Below are 19306 nucleotides of genomic sequence, written 5' to 3'. Positions count from 1 at the left end.
TAGGAAAGTCCAAAATATATTGACCTGTTCATTATTTCACACAGGATGCAATGCAACAGCTTAAGTGTTGGATCTAATGCGTTATTTGCAGTATTGCACTCACAACAGGTGAGATGCTGGTTACAAGATACATATTAAGCAAAACATGCATGTGGTTGAAAACTATAGAACAAAACATTAAAAAATATTTAGTTCATTAGTTGTCGAAAAATACTTAATACTCTGATATAAACATCAAACAATATATTTCATTAGCCTATAATACAACAAATCAAATACGGAGGGATAGTATTTCAAGCTATTAATATTACTGCAACTACTAATCCATAAATCAGGAATCAGAAATATTGTGGTAATGGGGAGGCTCTGTTTAATAAAGGTCATTATAACTCCTAGCTCCACCGCTATAAGATGTAATATCCTCTCTGGTACCTCTATGATATGTCCATGCATTACTGTTCTTGTTGACAGTCTGTTGCCTTGGAAATATTTCATTATTTCAGTTTTTCCATTTGTAGACCCTTGGCCTTGTGATATGAAGGCCACCCTATTTCATATTTTCGATTATCATTTAAGCAATCTTCTGGAGCTATTTATATAAAAGCAAGTGTTAGACAATGCATATCATCATTTATCATTGCTGTGTTTAAGCATATACTGTAGAAAGAAATACCAAAAAATGAACAGAGCTTTGTTCCACTTACTTTACAACAGAAGCACAGCAATAGGCTTTACAAATCACTACAGACATATCTTATGCATTACATTTGTGTCTATTTAAAGCACATTCCTATGCATATCTACTAAAAATGAGCCCCACTGAATTCAATGGTGATTACTTCCAGGTGATTGTGTATAAGATTGAGTTCCTAAGATATAACCAGAAAACTGCATAACATTCAAAACTGTTAGTTAACACAATGTATTTTAACATGAAAAATACATTAAATTCAAGCCAATCGTTTTTTTCTCACCCAAAATAATAAAGTTTGAATATTAACTACAGCTACTAAACATTAAAGTTTTAAAGACTATCTTACCAACTACAATCTATTAGTATTTATAAAGGTTTAATATATTTGACTTCTATTCAACCATTATACTATTAATGTATAACAACTAAATCATAATAATACTAAAATTCTGTCTTACTGTCTTTTAAGCAAGCCCTACATGCTAGTTTTATGATCTGAAGAATATAATTTATTTCAATAAGATGTGCATCACACTCATACATGTTTGCTCACATGTAAATCTTGTCATTTCAATTCCAAAAGCGTGCACAAAATTGTTGCCTTAATCCCTACTACAATTTGCAGATTAAAAAAACAAGCCGAGAGTAGTTTTAATTAATACCATACTAAAATATAAAGTGTACATTAAGAAAATATTGAGCATTTAATCTATTGAAATATAATTATATTCTTCAAAGCACTATGAAGCAGCAACAGTTTGACATACCATGTCTTATAAATAATAATTAATGAAATAAATTAATTATTGAAATAATTAATGAAATAATTCATGTATAATTTCATCATAAACTAGTTGGAGCACAATAAGCAGTGACAATAATTTAGGCCTCAGGGCATAAAACAATCTGGACACCAGGGCAAGCTTTGGGTTATTGGTCTTTCATGAATTAAAGTTACCCCCACCACCACCCGTTGAAATTATTACTCATTCCACTCCCTACACAGGATAAAACTACTCTGATCCAACCTTTAAGATGACAGCATCAGAGCTGAACAAGAATATGTTATTAAAGGGCATTAAATTAAATACAGTATATCCTCCTACAACTTCAATCAGAATTTCAGACCAAGTGTTATTTAGTACAGCTCTCAAGTGAAGCAGAATAACAAATTGCACACTTTGATTTACCTTCTTCGAATGCCAAATGGAGACAGGTGATAAAGAAAGCACTCATGCACAGGCTATGAAGTTTCCCCTAGAAATTAATTCTATCTTCAAGATTCCTATCTTAGAAAAATTCCCAAAATGGCACACAAATATGCCTCTGCTGCAGAGATTACTGAAGCTGTCCCAGCAAACATACTTATTACTAATATAGTACTAGGCTCATAAAGAATATACGACTCTCTGGTTTGGAGCCCTGGTAAGGTAAAGACAGACACTGTATACCAGCAGTTATGTACAGTATTAGCTTTCTTTCCCTTTGAGATGTTTAGATTTACATACAGGATAACAGCACTCCTCTATAATGAATAATAACGTACATATCCTTTCAGTCATTGGAAGACACTGAAAGTTCATAGGAAAGGAGTAATAAAGTGACTTCAAACCTAATTCCTAAACTCTATAAATATTGCCAATATTTCCAACCTGACTCTGCAAATGTTACTGGCAGTTATGAAATGCAACAGTTTATACCATCAATGAAGCAATAAGTGCAGGATGAACAAAAGTGAAATAGAGGTATTTAGATTGAGCTACCTTAAGGAAAACTGAATCACCTCAAATCCAAAATACCAGCTCTGTTGCTACAGATTACGTGCAGATATGGATTCTCTTGCAGGCTCACGCAAATTTAAATTCACTCCCTCCTTTGAGATGCTGCTAAAAGCTGGTTGTTGCACTCTCTAAGTATTTAAAAGCTACAGTACTTTTTCCTAATCTGTCAGCCTTGAAATGTGTGGACATGTTATATGTTTTTTAAAAATAGATTTTAAAATAGGAAGTTTTGTATCTTAACTAGCATATGCATCGATTCTGAGTTATTCAACAGAATTAGCTATGCTATAAGTGAGCACAAGGGATGACAAATACTGTATGCATAATGATCTTTCCTCATATGAAATTGAGCCTCATTTGGTAAATATCAGGTGAACTTTTTAAAGTATGCAACTTGTTAGCCTTCTTTACAATGATGTTCCACTCCAGCTATCATGTTCCTTAATCTCCATGCAATCTATATGCCATCACCAGTTGTTTCCTATTAAGTCCTACAATTTTGATCCCATTCTCCTTATTAGCCATCTACTTTGGGATGGGAGACCTCCGGAGGAGATTCAATCCTATCTGGATCAAAGGCCCTAATGCAGAAGTCTTCCTGATGCCTAACTCCACTTCTAGAAGGATTGAGTATAATTATCCATAATGTACTTTGCACATGCTTAGATCAGGTACCATAGGTATTAAGCCTTGGCAAATTCCATCTCAAATTATTTGACATTATACTGCAAGAAAGTTAAACTGCCTTGGTAAGGAAACCCACATGTTTTTTTAAAGCTTTTTCACAGCTCAAACTGCTATTCCTTCACACTTCCATTGTTTCCAGTGGCTTCTCCAGAGGTTTCCGTTACTTTCAATGGGCCAGGCTAGCATTTGTCTCTTCCTCAACGTTTCCAGGTGGCATCCTTCTCTAAAGATGCATTTCAGTTTTGCCTAACGCGACAGCTGCAAGCATCTCACCAACTATAGAAACGAACGGGAACAACAATAAAAAGTATATCGGATGGCGGGAGAAGACGAAAGCAAGAAACCTTAAAACGAGCCCAACAGCCCCGCTTCCTTTCACAGCAAACTCTTTATGACTAAGCTTCTCCCGGGCAGTAAGTTCAGGGTTAAACCCGGGCGATTCCAAAAGGGGGGGAGGGGAAAGGGAGGGGTGGGTTATACACGCGAGGCCCGAGAGTTGTTGCTGAGCTTGAACTAAACTTGCGCCAGCAGTCTGAGTGGAGTCCCAGCAAGCTCCTCTCCCCTCTTTCGGCCTAGCTGCACGAGCCCAGCCACTCTCCACACTAAGCAACGCCGGGCCTGGTTAAAAGCTGTTTTCCTCTCACGCACTCCCCCGCCCCCTTTTTGCTCCGTTCCAACCTGCCGTGGGTCCTCCCTCCCCCATTTGTCGAGACCCATCCAGCCGAAAAGTTGCCTCCCGGGAATTCCGCCCCCCCCCCTCCCTCCCCCCGCCCCCCCCCACCCGTGCGCTCAGCCAGACACCGACGACTCCTCCGATTTGGGGAGGTACAGGCTCCCTCCTGCTGCTGCTGAGGGGCGAGCCTAGCAAGTGTTGTGGATCCGGCAGCAGCAGTTAGCAACAGCAGTAGTCGCCGCCGCCGCGAAACGTGCATGCACCACAAGAAACTCCCGAGACCCAGCAGCGCGAGCGGGTCCGTGGCCACCCCCCTCCCTCCGCTTTTCCCTTTCCCGAGCATGGAAGCCAAGCAAACCAGACCCAAGGTGGCGAGCGGCGGCGGTAGTGACGGCGGCGTCCCAGACCCAGGCAGGCGCTGCTGCCTCGGGTTCAATATAGAGAGAGTGTTACCGTTCTCGCCTCGAAGGATCCTGCTGAAAGCTTGGCTTGGTGGGCGCCATCTTCCTGGGCTTTTTTTTTTTTCCCTTTCCTCTCTCCCTTACTTTTCCCCCTCCTTGTGTTGCTGTGTGGTGTTGTGTCTAGCGGCGGCGGCGGCGGCGGCCCTGCTTAGACAGGCAGGAGGAGGAAAAGTAGTGAGGCCAATGCATTGCGGGCTCCCGCTCCCCGGCGCAGCAGTCCTGCCGCAGGTTGCTTCGCTTAGCTAGGCGCTGCTGCCGCTGCAGCCGTCCATAAGCCGAGGAGCGGAGAGAGCCTAGGCTCCGCTGCCTCCGAAGACATACCAAGCCCGGCGACGAGTGGCCGGCCGCAGCTGAGTGAGAAAGCGCGCAGCCCCGGTGGGCAGCCCGGCCATTGGCATCGCCCGGCAGGTGTGACTAGGCACACGGAGAGGGAGCCCGTGGGACTGGCTTTAAGCGCGAGGCCAAGCCATAAGCAGGGAAGTCAGAAGTCTCTGTTCTTCAGGCTTGGCTGCCGTAGAAGTGTTCGCGAGCATTTTCCAGCTGCTTCCCCAGCTCCGGCGCTCTGACTCTCGTGTGCAAAGGGACAGGAAAGCCTCCGCTGCCGGCGCAACAACGCCACTCAGTTGCAGTTTCGCATACTTTCCTTCTCTGGAGTAGCAGAGCCAGCAGAGGAAGAGGGAGACAGAGAGGGAGGGAGGCAGACTAGGAAGCCGCAAGCACACGGTCGCTGCTGGGGGAAATTCCCAGCAAAAGCCAGCGTGTATTCGGGGAAAGACCCGAATGCACGTGGGATAAAAGACAAAATTGGAGAACGTGGGTTTTTTTTAAGTGGTGTTGGTTTTGTGTGTTTGTACATACACAGTCGGTGCACAGATTTGAGCGCGTGTGCGTCTATTAGCATACGTGCATGTCTTTATGTACACAACCTATGTGTCTCTATGGAAGAGGAGCGACATCCTTCAGCTACACGAGCTGCACATGCGTCTGACTCTTGTCCTTCGTCCAACTACCGTATACAACTGAGTGGACGTGTGACTGCGCAAAAATGGGTATAGAATTCTATCATCGGGACGTATTGCTACCGTATTTCTTCTGGCATATCGATAGCTCACCCTGTTGGAGAAAGTTCATTTTGTTCTTATAGACTCCCGCTATACCGGATCATAAGTTAATGAAGAAATGTATGATATAACAGGTGGGGACAGGCAGAGCGGCTCTTCAGGATGGCACAGGGGGAAAAACCGATTTTTTAAAAAAAGGATCAAATTTCAAACGTTTTTCTACGAATATGAGTCGATTCATCTGAAAAGTTTCTCCGAATCACTAATTTACTCAATCGCTTCATGGGCTGGAGGGAGGGAGGAAGGTGCTGAAGCGGAATTTTGATAAAAGCTAAGCGGAATGCAACAGATGCACGCGTGTGCGTAGGTATGCGAATAGCTGCATAAGGACTTTGCAAATGCGGAAAGTTTAGCTGGAGGCCGCAGTCAGTGACCCCAAAAATATGATCTCTGCCACTGGAGGCAGATAATTTGACCTGCCTTAAGTCCCTCAGGACTCCGAAGAGCAGATATAGTCGACCTAAGAAGCTTCAATGCAGAACCTTACAGCAACCTCTTTGCTTCCAAGAACTGCCTTCTGATTTAGCACGCAAAAAATGATTCAGTCGTTAAGGATCTACACTCAAATGAAAAGAAGTAATTCTTATAAAATAGGGAGCCCTGAGTTTTTATCCAGGGGAAATTCCATCAAGGCTGTCTGGAGACAGGGCTGTAAAGCCCCGTTTTCTCCACATGCTCAAAAACAATGAAGTTTAACAGGTGTCATCTGGTTTATCTAGTGAGCTAAGAATTAGCAAAATCCTTCTACTTAACTAAACCATTGTATGGCAAAACATGGAAGAGATTTTTTTAATGGATTAAGAAGAAAATGCCTTGCTCTTAAGTGCCCATAGTTTTGGGGAAACACGATTTTCTATGCTTCTTAAAAATAAGGAAAATGTGGTATATACTGATTGTAAGAGACAGTATATTAAGAAAACTAAACTTGCAATTATGTTTCAGTTAAGCTGGTAATAGGATCCACTGAATAAAATGAAGCTAATTCTCACAACAGTAACCATATGTGTTGTCTTTATTGGGATAAATAGCTACAGGTAAGGGCATTATATTTAATAATCCTCTTTATATTGCCAATTTATCAAATATATACTTATTTTTCCAATTTTGTATACCTTCATTAAAGTACAAAAACCTGAGAACTGTTCAATATACTTTTTTCTCTGCAGGATAAAATCTGAGAGCTATTTTCTTATTTTTGTAAAAGTTTTATCATTTGAGCCTTGATTTTTCTTCTTTCTGCTCTCCTACCCAAATTATCTGGAAAGCATAAGGACGACTAACCATCAATTTCCCCTGCTAATCTAAGAAACCTTTTACAACAGATAATCCCAAAACAGAGACTAGAAAGCTTGTCACTAACTTTATTCTTTATATCCATTGTACCTCCTTAGAAAGAGTTTGTATGTTTATTTAAAATAGCACTAGTCTTCAATTCCAAACTTCATCGGATTTAAGAGTCCTCTGCTGTCTCCTGAAATAACTTCATGATTCTCACACTATCTCAAAAGCGCATAAAGCAAAGGATTATACATACATTGCTTGAAAAGTTTACTAAACCAAACCATGTCCTTGGGCACCAAATTTTTATCTGGACAGCTTTCTCATTCAAGCAAACATAGTTCCAGCCTGACTGGATTAAGTAAAGAAAAATATGGTTTCCAAAAGTTCCTTGTCTAGTGAAATTTTAAATTTGAAAGTATTGGTTTATTTTTGTGTAAATACTAGTTTAGGCTTATATATATTTTGTTTCAAATAACCTGTGTCTGGAGAAAATTGTAGAACATGAAAAAGGAAAAGGAAAATGACATGTTGTGAAGCAGAATCAAATAAACACAAAGAAAATATTCTACTTTTGGTAAAAACAAAATGCCAATTAATTGTATACAATGTTGGCGCTGGAACTCTTCTGCAAAGTAATGATAGGGAAAGTAAATTTTAAAAAGCAAAGAAAATCTTGGGCACTATGACTTGCTAATTTAAATGTTAGATCCTCCCTAATATCTGTTCAAAAGCAGTTAAATTCAAAGGAACTTACTTGGACAGAAGTATGTATAAAACTGTAACTTAAAGAAGCTGGCTAGGAGACTCCGGTATTTGCATTAAAATGCATTTCTAATGAATACTCCCAAAGTGTTAAGTCACTTAGAATTTCCTGCTAGATTTCCCTGTAGTAACAGGTGACATGCTAATACCCTGGTAATACAAATGTGTAACTGCAAGGGTGAAGTGCCAAGTGAAAACTCTATCGTGCTCAATTGAAAATAAATCATCAATCACAATAGCGTGATCAATTATACCTCTTAACTGCCATGCTGTGGGGTTTGCACAAGCCGCTGACATTGAGAAATTCCTACTTAGGAAGGAGAAACAGACAGGACCCCAAACTTTGCAGCAGAAAAAAAAAAGATAATCTGCCTTTGAGCAGGCGGCTATCTTACTTTTCCCTTCCCTATTGTTGTTTCCAAGATCAAGCAGCTCTAACATGAGTATTCGCGGCTTTTAAAACACCCTTTTGGATGAAGAGTTGCATTCCCCAAAGCATTCGACATTGAGATGGGGGTGGGGGGGTTGTTTTTGTTTTTAAAAAAAGATGAACACATAACGCGCAAACGGACATAAAAGACAAGTGAAATTAGTCGAAAAGATCAACACACCTCTCTAGCTTATGTACTCACCGTTGTTGGTAGGAAGTAATGCCCTGGACGTTTTGCGGATTCCCGTTAGCTGCGGTACTGGCTCTCCCCACGCCCGGGCCGGCTGGTACTCCCCCGGCCGCAGCTGCAGTCACCTGCACGCTGAAATCCGGGAAGATCCGGATCATTCCCGCGGCTCAGCACCCAGCGAGTGTCGGCGAAGAGGTACAGCAGCTCCTCTCCCTCCGGCGGCTGCAGCAGCAGAGCCAGCCACACTGCAATCCCATTAGTGAACAGCGGCCACTGGGAGGGAGGCACAGCGCTTTGATGTGAGCGGCTGGGCTGAGATTGAGTTGAAGGGGGGGGGGACTTAAAGTGAAGCGAGGGAACAGAGAAGGTATTTTACCAATTTGCAAACATACAACGCGCCAGGATTTGAAGAGAAGCGCGGAACTGGAAGGCTGCGAAAAAGGAGTCGAAATCGGGAAGGGGGAATTCTCTGGGTAGCCTAAATCCGGAATCCGAGGGGCGAAGGGACGGTGAGGGGGCCGCAATTACTTTAACGCGGCTGTGAAAATGATGGGCAGCAAATGTTGCCTCTTCCCACCCCCTTCCAATCTTCTACTCCGCCCCAACCACGCGGAGTCCGGGAGGACTTCTCAGTTTCTCAGAAACGCTGCTGACTGCAGCTTAGCGGGCTACAATAAACTGGCGAGGTGCGGGGGAAGGGAGAGAAGTGTGTGTGTATGTGGGGGGGGGGCGGAATTCCCGGTTCCCAAAGGGGGAAAAAAGAGATGGGGAGGACGCGGCGTGTTACAGGACAAGTTCTTGAGAACTAGCTTTTCTTTCCCTTCTGTCTTCCCCCCACCCCCTCTCCTTTCCCTTTCTTGTATTCTTTTCTGTGCCTCCCCCCCCCTTTTTTTTTTTTTTAATGAAGCGCCGGTTTGCACCCAGAAGAAAAAACGCCGCTTTGTGCCGCGGTGGGGCTCGTTCTCTTCCACAGGGAAGTGACTCTCCTGCCCTCCTAGTGTGCGGCGCGGTTACTGCTACTCAAACTTGGAAGGTAGGGTGTCTGCGCGCGCGGCTGGCTGGCTGGCTGGCTGGCTGCACGCACAGCTCTCCCTTGCTGCTCTAACAAATCGATTAAACCATTGAGTGCAGTGCAAGAAAGCGGTCGCAAATGCATTATATGAAGCGGGAACAAACACAATAACGCGGGAGGTAGTTCGGGGTGCAACAGCGAGCGAGCGAGCAGGCACGCTGTTAACTAAGGTTCTGGGGGAGCTGGTTGCAACGGCGTTCCTTAAGTTGGCTCTTTCAGGTGGGACTTTGTTGTCATCTTACAGGCACGGGAAGTTAAGCGGTACATTAACAGCAGGGAATCTCTTCCACGTGCAGGGATTGTGGGTATTGCCAAGTACTTTGCGAGGTTAAGGGCTGCCGTTTCTTTGTGCGTAGGACGGAGTGGACATTTACATTCCTATTCTCTCATCCACCCATCCTTTCTATCTTCCCTCTGCAAATAACGAAGAAATGGGGGAAGGGGCTCGCAAGCCGCTTGTTATGCCAGCGATATAGGACTTTGTGAGTGTTGCGAGCAGGGCTTGGCAAGCGGTGGGGTACCCGAGCTGGAATGTGCCGAGGTAGGAGCTTCCCGCTTTACGCCTTCCCGTTCCCACACCACAAGTGCTTCCCTTCACTACAAATGGACGGATGTCAAAGGGAAGGTCTCTGCTCAGGCAAAGCCGTGGAGAAGACGCCCCTGTTGTTAACCAGAGGCACTGCGGTCCCACTTCCTTTTTCTTTCTCTCTCTCTGTCTCTCTCCTGGTGTCCCGTTTCCCCTTCCCTTCCCATTGGTGTGAAGCCCATAGTAAAAAATAAATAAATTATAAACTGCTTTGTTCCCGGTTAATATTCGTTTTGCCTGCTAGTCTGTATAATTGTCAGGATGCATCTGTAAAAAGAGTACTTGTGGGAATTATTAACATACGGTCCGCACCAATTGGATGTGGAAAATAGATATTTTTTTCCCCTGAGAACATTTAAAGAGTTTTTGAGGCATTTCCCAGAAGATTGTCCAATATAATTTGCCAGAATCTCACCAAGTTCAGTATATTCTGGAGGGCTCACTGGGAAAGACCTATGCCAGGATCTGTCCAGGTACAAATTCCAAAGACAACAAGAAGACATAATTATCCATAGTGGTAGCTTTGGTTTATAACAGAGTTGCACGTCAAAATTATGGCAGGATGGTGCGCTTCTCTGTCTTCCTTTACTCTGTCCTGTCAAAATTGCATATTTCAGGAGCATTTGTTACCACATACACACTTCTCCATCATACAGCATTATATTATTGAGCAACCATTAAAAATAATTTACAAACCTCATGTTTGTAAACTAAACCCAAATTGGGAAAAGGCTTCAATGATGATCTGTTGGAGTAGAAAATTCATGTGGGAGATATGGAGAGAGGTGGAATTGAACAGTTTCCATGGAGTCTATATACCAAAGGAGCATTATCCAAAAGAAGGTTCAATACTAAAATAAGGTTAATATTGATAGAGAATATTTGTGGCTCAGGGTTGAAATGAGGGGTCCCTGGTATGCTCTAAGTTTGGTTGTTTTCTTGCAGTTTCATTTCCAAAACTAGGTAACATCAGCAGTGCACTGGTTGGGTTACCCTAGTTTGGGTAATGAAATGTCTGCAAGAAGACAACCAAGCTCAGAGACAATCAGGGACCTCTCAAGATTAATATTTTCTTTCAAAGGAGGCAAAGTAAATTGGTTAATCGCAAAAGTTGCATTGGTATGTTTCTTCCCCCCCAATAATAATTTCCTGTGAGTGTAAATCACAAGGTAAAGGTAAAGGTTCCCCCCCGGACATGCGTGCTAATCGTTTTCCGGCTCTAGGGGGCGATGCTCATCTCCATTTCAAAGCTGAAGAGCCAGCGCTGTCCAAAGATGTCTCTGTGGTCATGTGGCTGGCATGACTCAACACCAAAGGCGCATGGAATGCTGTTACCTTCCCACCAAAGATGGTCCCTATTTTTCTACTTGCATTTTTTACGTGCTTTCGAACTGCTAGGTTGGCAGAATCTGGGACAAGTAACAGAAGCTCAACCAGTTAGGCAGCACTAGGGATTTAAACTGCTGAACTGCCGATCTTTCGATTGACAAGCTCTTAGCCACTGAGCCACCACGTCTCCCATAAATCACAACCTTAGTCACAGAAACCTATTTTGTTGAGACGGCTGTGAATTATGGTCATTCACAGCCTGTAATGATTCACAGACAGTCTGTGAAGATCCCGACAGATGTCTGCTCGAATTTACACAGTCTTTCGGGGTAATGTTAATAAGCACCCACCTTTATTTCCCTTGAAACGCTGCCAGAGGCCTAATAATCAATTCATTTTGCAAGGCCAAACGGAGCACAGAATCAAACAGACGTCTCAGAACTTGAATTGACTATATGAACTAATTGCTTCCTGCAAAAGCTCATGTCCGTTTGCTCCTCTTTTATGTCTTATGGGAGGGGCCAATCATCTCCAAGCCTTACTCCCGAATCACCCTTTTTTTTCTTAATTGTTCTTGCCTTCTGGCAGTTCTGCGCACGTGCACACTGGGAACAGGCTCACACTGTTCTGCCTCTCCTATGTCAGGTTTCGGAGGCTCCGGAGGCAGCACATAACTACCAGATGGCCCACTCTCAACCTCCAATGCAGAGCCCTCGTCCAAGCCTGTCCCAGACTCCAGGACTGGCCCACATTCCTCCCCAACCTCCTCACTGTCCAAATCTGCTGCCAGCTCTGCTGGCCGTTGGCGGGCCACAACAAAAATAGCCAGCACGCCAACCAGTTGTGGCTAGTGAGCTAGCAGTATTGGTGAGGTTTGGAGACACTTGGTAGCACATCTTTTGGGGTGGACATAGCAAATCCTTCATGGAGACTACAATATTTGTCAACAGTGGATTTGCTGAGTTTTTTGGGGGAAAAATACAAGTTGCACAAAGCTGCTTGGCAGAACTCATTCAGCCTACATGCTGTATAGGCTTGCTTTGAAACAATTATTAGATGACGTATCCAGTGGTGGAATTCAGCCAGTTCGCACCACTTCGGGAGAACCAGTTGTTAACGTTCTGAGCAGTTTGGTGAACTGGTTGTTGGAAGAAATCATTAGGACAGAGAACCGGTTGTTAAAATATTTGAATCCCACCACTGGACGTATCCCTATATTTATGTCAAGTGTCAGGGATATTTTCATGGATAGGGAACGCCTAAAAAATTATTGTGTAACATGGGAAGGACATCAGATTTGTGGTATTTGATATATGTTGTTTGCCTGTGTTTTGAAGTAGCTTTTTTATATAACAAAAGGGGCAAAAAAGAAATATTAAAAAATGTCTTCAAACTTTTTCAATTAGAAGAATTAGAATTATATATTTATTGGCCAAGTGTGATTGGACACAAGAGGAATTTGTTTTGGTGTATATGCTCTCAGTGTACATAAAAAGAAAAGATACATTCATCAAGAATCATAAGGTATAACATTTAATGATAGTCATAGGGTACAAATAAGCAATCGAATCATACTAGGAAACAATCAATATAAATTGTAGGGATATAGCAATAAGTTACAGTCATACAGTCATAAGTGGGAGGAGATGGGTGATAGGAATGATAGTTACCAGAATTTCCAAACTATATTAGAAGCACATTTGTAATGTTGCACTTTTAATAATTTTGATAGGATATGTTTCATTCCAATGTATTAAGATTCACTGAAATGAAAAAAAAAAAAAATGGCAAAAATAAAGAGCTGCACTGTTGGCCTCTTTGGGTACAAATTCTCTGATAAAATGCATTCTACAGGTAGTCTTTGTTTAATATCGAATTATTCAGCTCCACTGTAGCGTTGCAGCATCCTACAGTCACCTGATTATCACTTCAACTTCCTGCTGGTTTTCCCATTGACCTTTGTTGTTTGAAGCTGGCAGAAGGTTACAAATGTACAGTCATAGGATCATAGATTATTGCATCTAGGAATGCCAGAATTGCTGCTATAAGTCAGCAGGGCCACACAACATTGTATCTTACAACCACATCACTTAGTAATGGGGTTCCTGATCCCAATTACAGTTGGTAAGCAAGAACTACCTGTACTAACCAGATGTGGTTTGCAAAATTATGGGCAACTACTAGATGACAGCAAAGAGGTACCAAAAAACCAATCTTGTTTCTGTCATCTTCAGATAATATGAGTTTTAAAAGTTCAGATACTGTAGTCCTAACGAATGTTTCCTGTTATTAGATCAAGGAGTATTTGGTCTTTCGTAAGTAACTGAACATATAAATGTAGAAAGGCTCATAGGCCATTAACCATTTTGAAACAAGCCTATTTCTAACAAACCTATATAATTGGGAAATGAATTGAGAATCAGGTACTTCATAGGCAACTTCCTGTGTCTATAAGTAAGGAAATCAATTTTGAGAATGATGGTTCAAGAAAAAGACTGTTTTTCTCAGTGAAAACTCAAGGAAATGTTTCCCATGAAGTTGAGATCCTAAAATTAACATTTCTAAAGTATTTCAAAGAGGCTAAGGAACAATTGTACCATATTCAAAGGCATAGTGTTTATGGTTGCCCCCAGCTGAAAAGCAATACCAATATGCAGCTCAGTAACAAAGAATCAATAATATAGCTCTCTCTCTTCTTTTGCTCCAGCGTTTTTGTTCTAAACCAAATCAGGGTACATAAACTCAATGATAAAACTGTTTGTGTTGAAATCCTTTGTATAAAATAGCATCTGTGTTTGCATTCTACTTTAATGCAAAATGTTTTGGACTGCAGCTAATACCAAGAGATATGAAACTAGTTAGTCCCCACATGTTGCACATAAAAAGAATTCATAATGAGCATCTGTGGGATGTGGAATGGATCCCATGAGTTAGCTGAAGACCTCATAACGTAAGAGCTGAGAAGCCTAAGTGAATTATGACTGTCTCTTTTCTCACAAGTAGGATTAATTTTCTATCCCACTTATATTCATTATCTATCCTGTTTATACCACAGGGACACCAATTGTTTGAGTGTGGAATGTAAAGTCTTCACAGAAAATATGGCACAGCTGACTGAACACTTTTTTTCTTTTTCTGCAGCCCAAATACTACTCAAATTCCAGGTTTAATAACCAATATTAGATGGAGGCATTTCTTTATACTTTAGGCAGGTTTATTTTCTCCCTAATTGACATGTTTACATGGCCCAGTTCTCATGCTAACTTCCATATGCCCGTTGCTCTTCCAAAGATATCAATAGAAATAGATTCCTTGCCACATATTTACAATCTTATATTAAGTTTAATAATTATTTAATTGTTCAAATATGAAACATAGCATCCAATGCACAAGAGAACAGCCCCTAACTAGGCATGCCCAGATTCTACTTTGGAGAAGAGGGATTTTGTTTAAATACTCCAGGTCCAGCTTCAGGCTGCTCAGGCATTGTGGATTACAACTTGCTCTTCAAAATGGTAGTAATCCAAGGGATGAGAAATTGATCACTTTCTATCTCTTTTTTCCTTTAAAATATGTACCACTGTCTTTTGTTTCTACAAGACCTACATTTACAGTACTTCATATAGAAAGAAAAAATTAGAAAAATCACAATGGATCACAACAGCAAGATAAGTATTCTGCTTTTATTAATAAGCTCAAGTTTAAAAGTCTCCATCTTTTTTTTGGGGGGGGACTCTGATACATTTCATACCTTATATGATCAGATGACATCTTAATACTTGAAAAAATATATTTGATGGAGTCCTTTGTGTTCTACTCATAAACTCCAGTTGTTGAGATACAAAACATTGACTGAAAAAATAGGATATTGGTGTAGAAATTTGAGCATCCATGATGAAATGCAAAAAATATAATAAAATGAAAGTAGATCTTAAAGAAAAAATATTGGGCATTATTTTGTATTTGAAGATTATTTGATCTTATGCTCAAATAGAGCTGAATGGTGAGGTGGGGAAAGAGATGTGGTGATGCACACAAACCTGATTAGATGTGTCTTGTTCCCATTCACTGTTGCGGTTTTCACACATTTAGCTTGAAGGGTAGGTTCAACTAATGTCTTCATAGCTGTATTTTCTGTTTATTCTCAATATTGTCTTGCAGGATTTTCAATTCCGGTCACACATTGCCTTTTCATTCTGATCAAAGTTGGTACAGAGTTTTAAAATATATAAGAGTACAATCTCCAGAAAAATGAAATATATATTTAATGGAAATATTACCTAACACCATGTAGCATCCATCAATGCAACCTCGTGCTGAGATTCTGAAATCCACCTTAGCTTTGATAAAATTCCAAAGAGAATATATAACTGAAAGAATGACACTCTGCTTGGATTCATGATCCAACCTGTTTTGTTTAGGTTTGGCCTTGTGTGTTGTATGAATAAAGTAATTGTGTTAACCATAATTTGTATTTGTGAATGTAGTCATTATAGTTTATTAAAATCGTGGTAAATTTGTGTCTATGGGATTGCCTCTCTTCTAATATTTTTAAGTTTAAAACTAATTTTGTTAGATAGGTATGTTAAGGATGTTAAATAAAACAGAATTTTTAAAAAAAAATCAAGTCCATGATCAAACAAACTGTGCCTTAATGCAATATGTGAATTTAGTCTCTAATTAATTAAATTTTAGTAGAACAATTGAAAGGAAGCAATTGCTTAAAGGCTCTGGGAAGCATTTAAAAGAGATGTTGCCAACATTTGGGAGCTTGTATAAAAAAACCTCTTTCCAATCAAAATAACTGTGCATATATTTATATTCACACAGAGGTAGTAAGAATAGCTTCTGAAGTGCATAACATGCAAATTATGTGATCACTAACAATTTGAAAAAAAGTTCTTTGTACATACTAGGTCCTTGTAAAGCACTTTTTTGAATGCTTTGCTTTGCATTCCTTTACTTCTTGCATAAAATTAACTTCTTGGAAATAACCTGTAGTCAGACCATCAGCAGTGGTGTGCTGCAGTGGATATTGGGCCAATATCCAAATATAATCAAATCAACATAAGGCATGTTACTGTAGTTAGTCTTGCAATTAAGTAATGAATTGCTGTTACAATACTTGTGTTTAAAAGCCTATTTTTCATCCCGTCTGGATGAAATATCCAAATATCTAATCCAATCTGGAATCTCTTCGTAATTTTTTTCACCCCAATCAAAGAAGTCTGCAAATACCTGGTACGGACATGCTGCATTGATGTGTAATAAATCAGGCTGCCTACATTTATGATCTGTTGCATGCAAATGACAGCAACATTCATAGGATTCAGAATCAAAATCACAACATGAATATGGCCAGGATTACAGATACCATCCTATATTAAGAAGCACAGATGTATTCACTGGTAGACTACATGTTTCAGATGCAGAATGGAAAAAAAAAAGATACTAGGTTTAATAATTGACATTTCCCGATGGAATTGAAGGAGAGTTCTATCTAAAAACTTTGGAGAACTCTACCTGGTTAGACAATACCTACTGAACCAAACTGTCTAATGGTCTTAAGCTAGTAAAATGGGTAATGGTCAACCCAGTCTTCAAGCAGGGATTGCCACACTTATTTAGATTTGGTTTCCTAGGAGATGTTTTGATATTTTACAATATGTAGATTTATTTTAAAATCTATAGCTAGGGGAGGACAGATCAAGCTCTCTCATACTTGCATACTCTCCTACATTGGAATTCTAGGGAAAGAATTCTGTATAATAGCAATAGCACTTATATACTGCTTCACAGTGCTTTACAGCCTTCTCTTTACAGAGTCAGCATATTGCCCCCAACAATCTGGGTCCTCATTTTACTGACCTTGGAAGGATGGAAAGCTGAGTCAATCTTGAGCCGGTGAGAATCGAACTGTCAAATTGCAGTCAGCTGGCAGTTAGCAGAAGTAGCCTGCAGTACTGCATCCTAACAACTGTGCCATCGCAGCTCTAATGCTATTAGCAAACAGAACCCAACACAAGTTCTGTGTTTTCCTTAGTCTGTCCCAAAGAAATAGGACAGGAATGGACAAAAGATAGTTTAAGATATATTGATGGATCTCTAGATGATTTTTAGTAGATTGTCCAAATTGTGTAATGGTAGCAACAATTCTCAAGCTGGGCATTTTTCATAGGTGCCCAGTTCCTAGAGTCTGCACAATAAAGGGTTGTTTTGTACCTGGTAATGCCTAACGATTTTCAAGTTTCTAGAAAAGAGCTGGTTAGAATATTTAAGCTTGCCCTCCTATGAATTTCAGCATTTCAGCCAGGCTGGATTTGATTTAAATCAAGTCAGTTTAAATCACGATTTAAATCACTAGTAAAAAAGTTTGATTTAAATCCACTCAAGTTAAATCATAATTTTTAAAGAGCAACTGTCATTTCTGTCCCGCAGCAGCTCCTCCTCTGACCTGCTGTTGACTCACCGACAGTCCCAATATTGCAGAATATACAGTCTCATGCTACATAACTAAGCTCCATTTCATGCTGAATAAACTAAATTATTAATGTATCTTAAATAGAAAACTATCTTTAGATTTTTACACTGAAAGCATTTTATTAAAATAAATATGATCAAAATAAAAAAAATCCATTTTTTTTTTAAAAAATGTTTTTTTAAAAATCTATTTTTATCTATCCCGATTTCAGCCGGGAATGGGATGGCAAATGGAAAGGCATGATACTGCAATTTTAATTAAAATAACTTATTTGCTTTTGGAATTCCCAATTAATTTGCTAGCTGTTATGGAACATTGATCTGTATTTTTCCTAACAATTAGTCTTTCATAGTATTTTCCAATGTGGCATTCCAGCTCAGAATTCCTCAGCCAGCAAGGTATTGCTGAACATTATTTTACACATTACAATGGCACCAGGTTGTTCTTACATGCTAATATTTCAAATACATTTGCCACCCTGGCCATATTTACCAGCCAATCTTAAAAGTGTGTGTTTTTTAAATATGACTCAGATGTTAAAACAATAAAACAAGGTTTCACATGAAAGCTATTCCATCCATAAAAAATGCCCTGTAACATATAAATTGATATCTTCAATTAGGGAAAAATATTCAGCCTTGATTTCTTTTTACTACTTTAGGAACAATTAAGAGAATAATATCAATTTATCACCTTAATGATTTGCTGAGTACACCCAGACTGGCAATCACACTGTATTTCCTTATCTGTAGTGGAATTTCACTATACGAAAAGAGACAAATCCATACATATCCATACATACAATGGAGCTGTGTCTCTATAGAAAAAAATGGAACGATTTTCATCTACAATCTCTGAATGCAGTGTGTGTGTGTGTGTGTGTGTGTGTGTGTGTGTGTGTGTGTGTGTGTAAGAACAGACATGGGGCATTCAGATCAGAATGTAAACATTAGATTTTAGGTTTGAGCTTAATTTATTATTTTACACAGTTCTGCCATACTAGGCATACTATTACATGATGTTCTGCAAATTGTTTCATTTGTGGTTAAAACATTCTTAATAATAGAATGCCTTTCCCCCACCGCCAATGAACTCTATATTATCTACTACTATGGGGAAGAAACTCAGTGATGATTTAAAAAATGAATTAAAGTATACATCCAGGCTGTGTAATGTCATAATGCTTAGTATTTAAACCTTACGTTATCACAATTATATCCTGTATCTGTCAGTGTACCACTATTCCTTACCGGTATAAGTGAAAGAAAATCTCTTTAGAAATTCATTTCCATTTACTTAAAGTTAAATGGTTTGACTTTGAATTTTCATTATCTCTTGTTGGAAGGTGGTTGTGACAGGTATTGAAGAGAATGCCACAACCCTTCATTGCATCATCTAATTTGTACTTTAGTTATTTTAGATAGAGTGTAAAACAATATTCATAGAACAGGAGAACAAAATGAAACAAACATAAAACAGACTAAGTTGCATAATGAATTGTTAAAAAGGAAAACCCGTTTATTGGTAACAGGCATACATGACACTATGTATATGTGTGGTATATATGTGTGTTTTGTTGATTCTTTGCCACTGAGATAATTGCATTAATTTTAAAAAAATGAAATATCCCTTGATGAGATGTATTGTTTATAAAAGTGACCTTATGATACACAAATAAAATGATTACAGCTGAATAATTTTACTCTCCTTTCCCTATTTATGAGGTTAGGAAAGGATTATTGTGGTTTTTTAATGTTA

General features: G+C 39.9%; 1 protein-coding gene across 3 annotated transcripts in view; it reads right to left on the bottom strand.

Annotated features, from left to right (window-relative positions):
- The window catches only part of NPAS3 (neuronal PAS domain protein 3), an 805304-nt gene extending 797051 nt beyond the window's left edge, over positions 1 to 8253 (bottom strand). For 2 of the 3 annotated variants that reach the window (XM_058162237.1, XM_058162238.1), the window contains exon 1: positions 4289 to 4923. In XM_058162237.1, the coding sequence (XP_058018220.1) occupies positions 4289 to 4338 (50 nt within the window). In that variant the 5' untranslated portion in view covers positions 4339 to 4923. Of the gene's footprint in view, positions 1 to 4288; positions 4924 to 8092 lie in introns of those variants that run through there. The other variant, XM_058162236.1, reaches the window with a different exon arrangement.
- Between the last annotated feature and the right edge of the window lie 11053 nt (positions 8254 to 19306).

This window comes from Ahaetulla prasina, chromosome 1 (genome assembly GCF_028640845.1).
Source record: "Ahaetulla prasina isolate Xishuangbanna chromosome 1, ASM2864084v1, whole genome shotgun sequence".
Lineage (NCBI taxonomy): Eukaryota > Metazoa > Chordata > Lepidosauria > Squamata > Colubridae > Ahaetulla > Ahaetulla prasina.
Note: the sequence above shows the minus strand (reverse complement) of the source record. Positions and strands in the feature narration are given on the sequence as shown.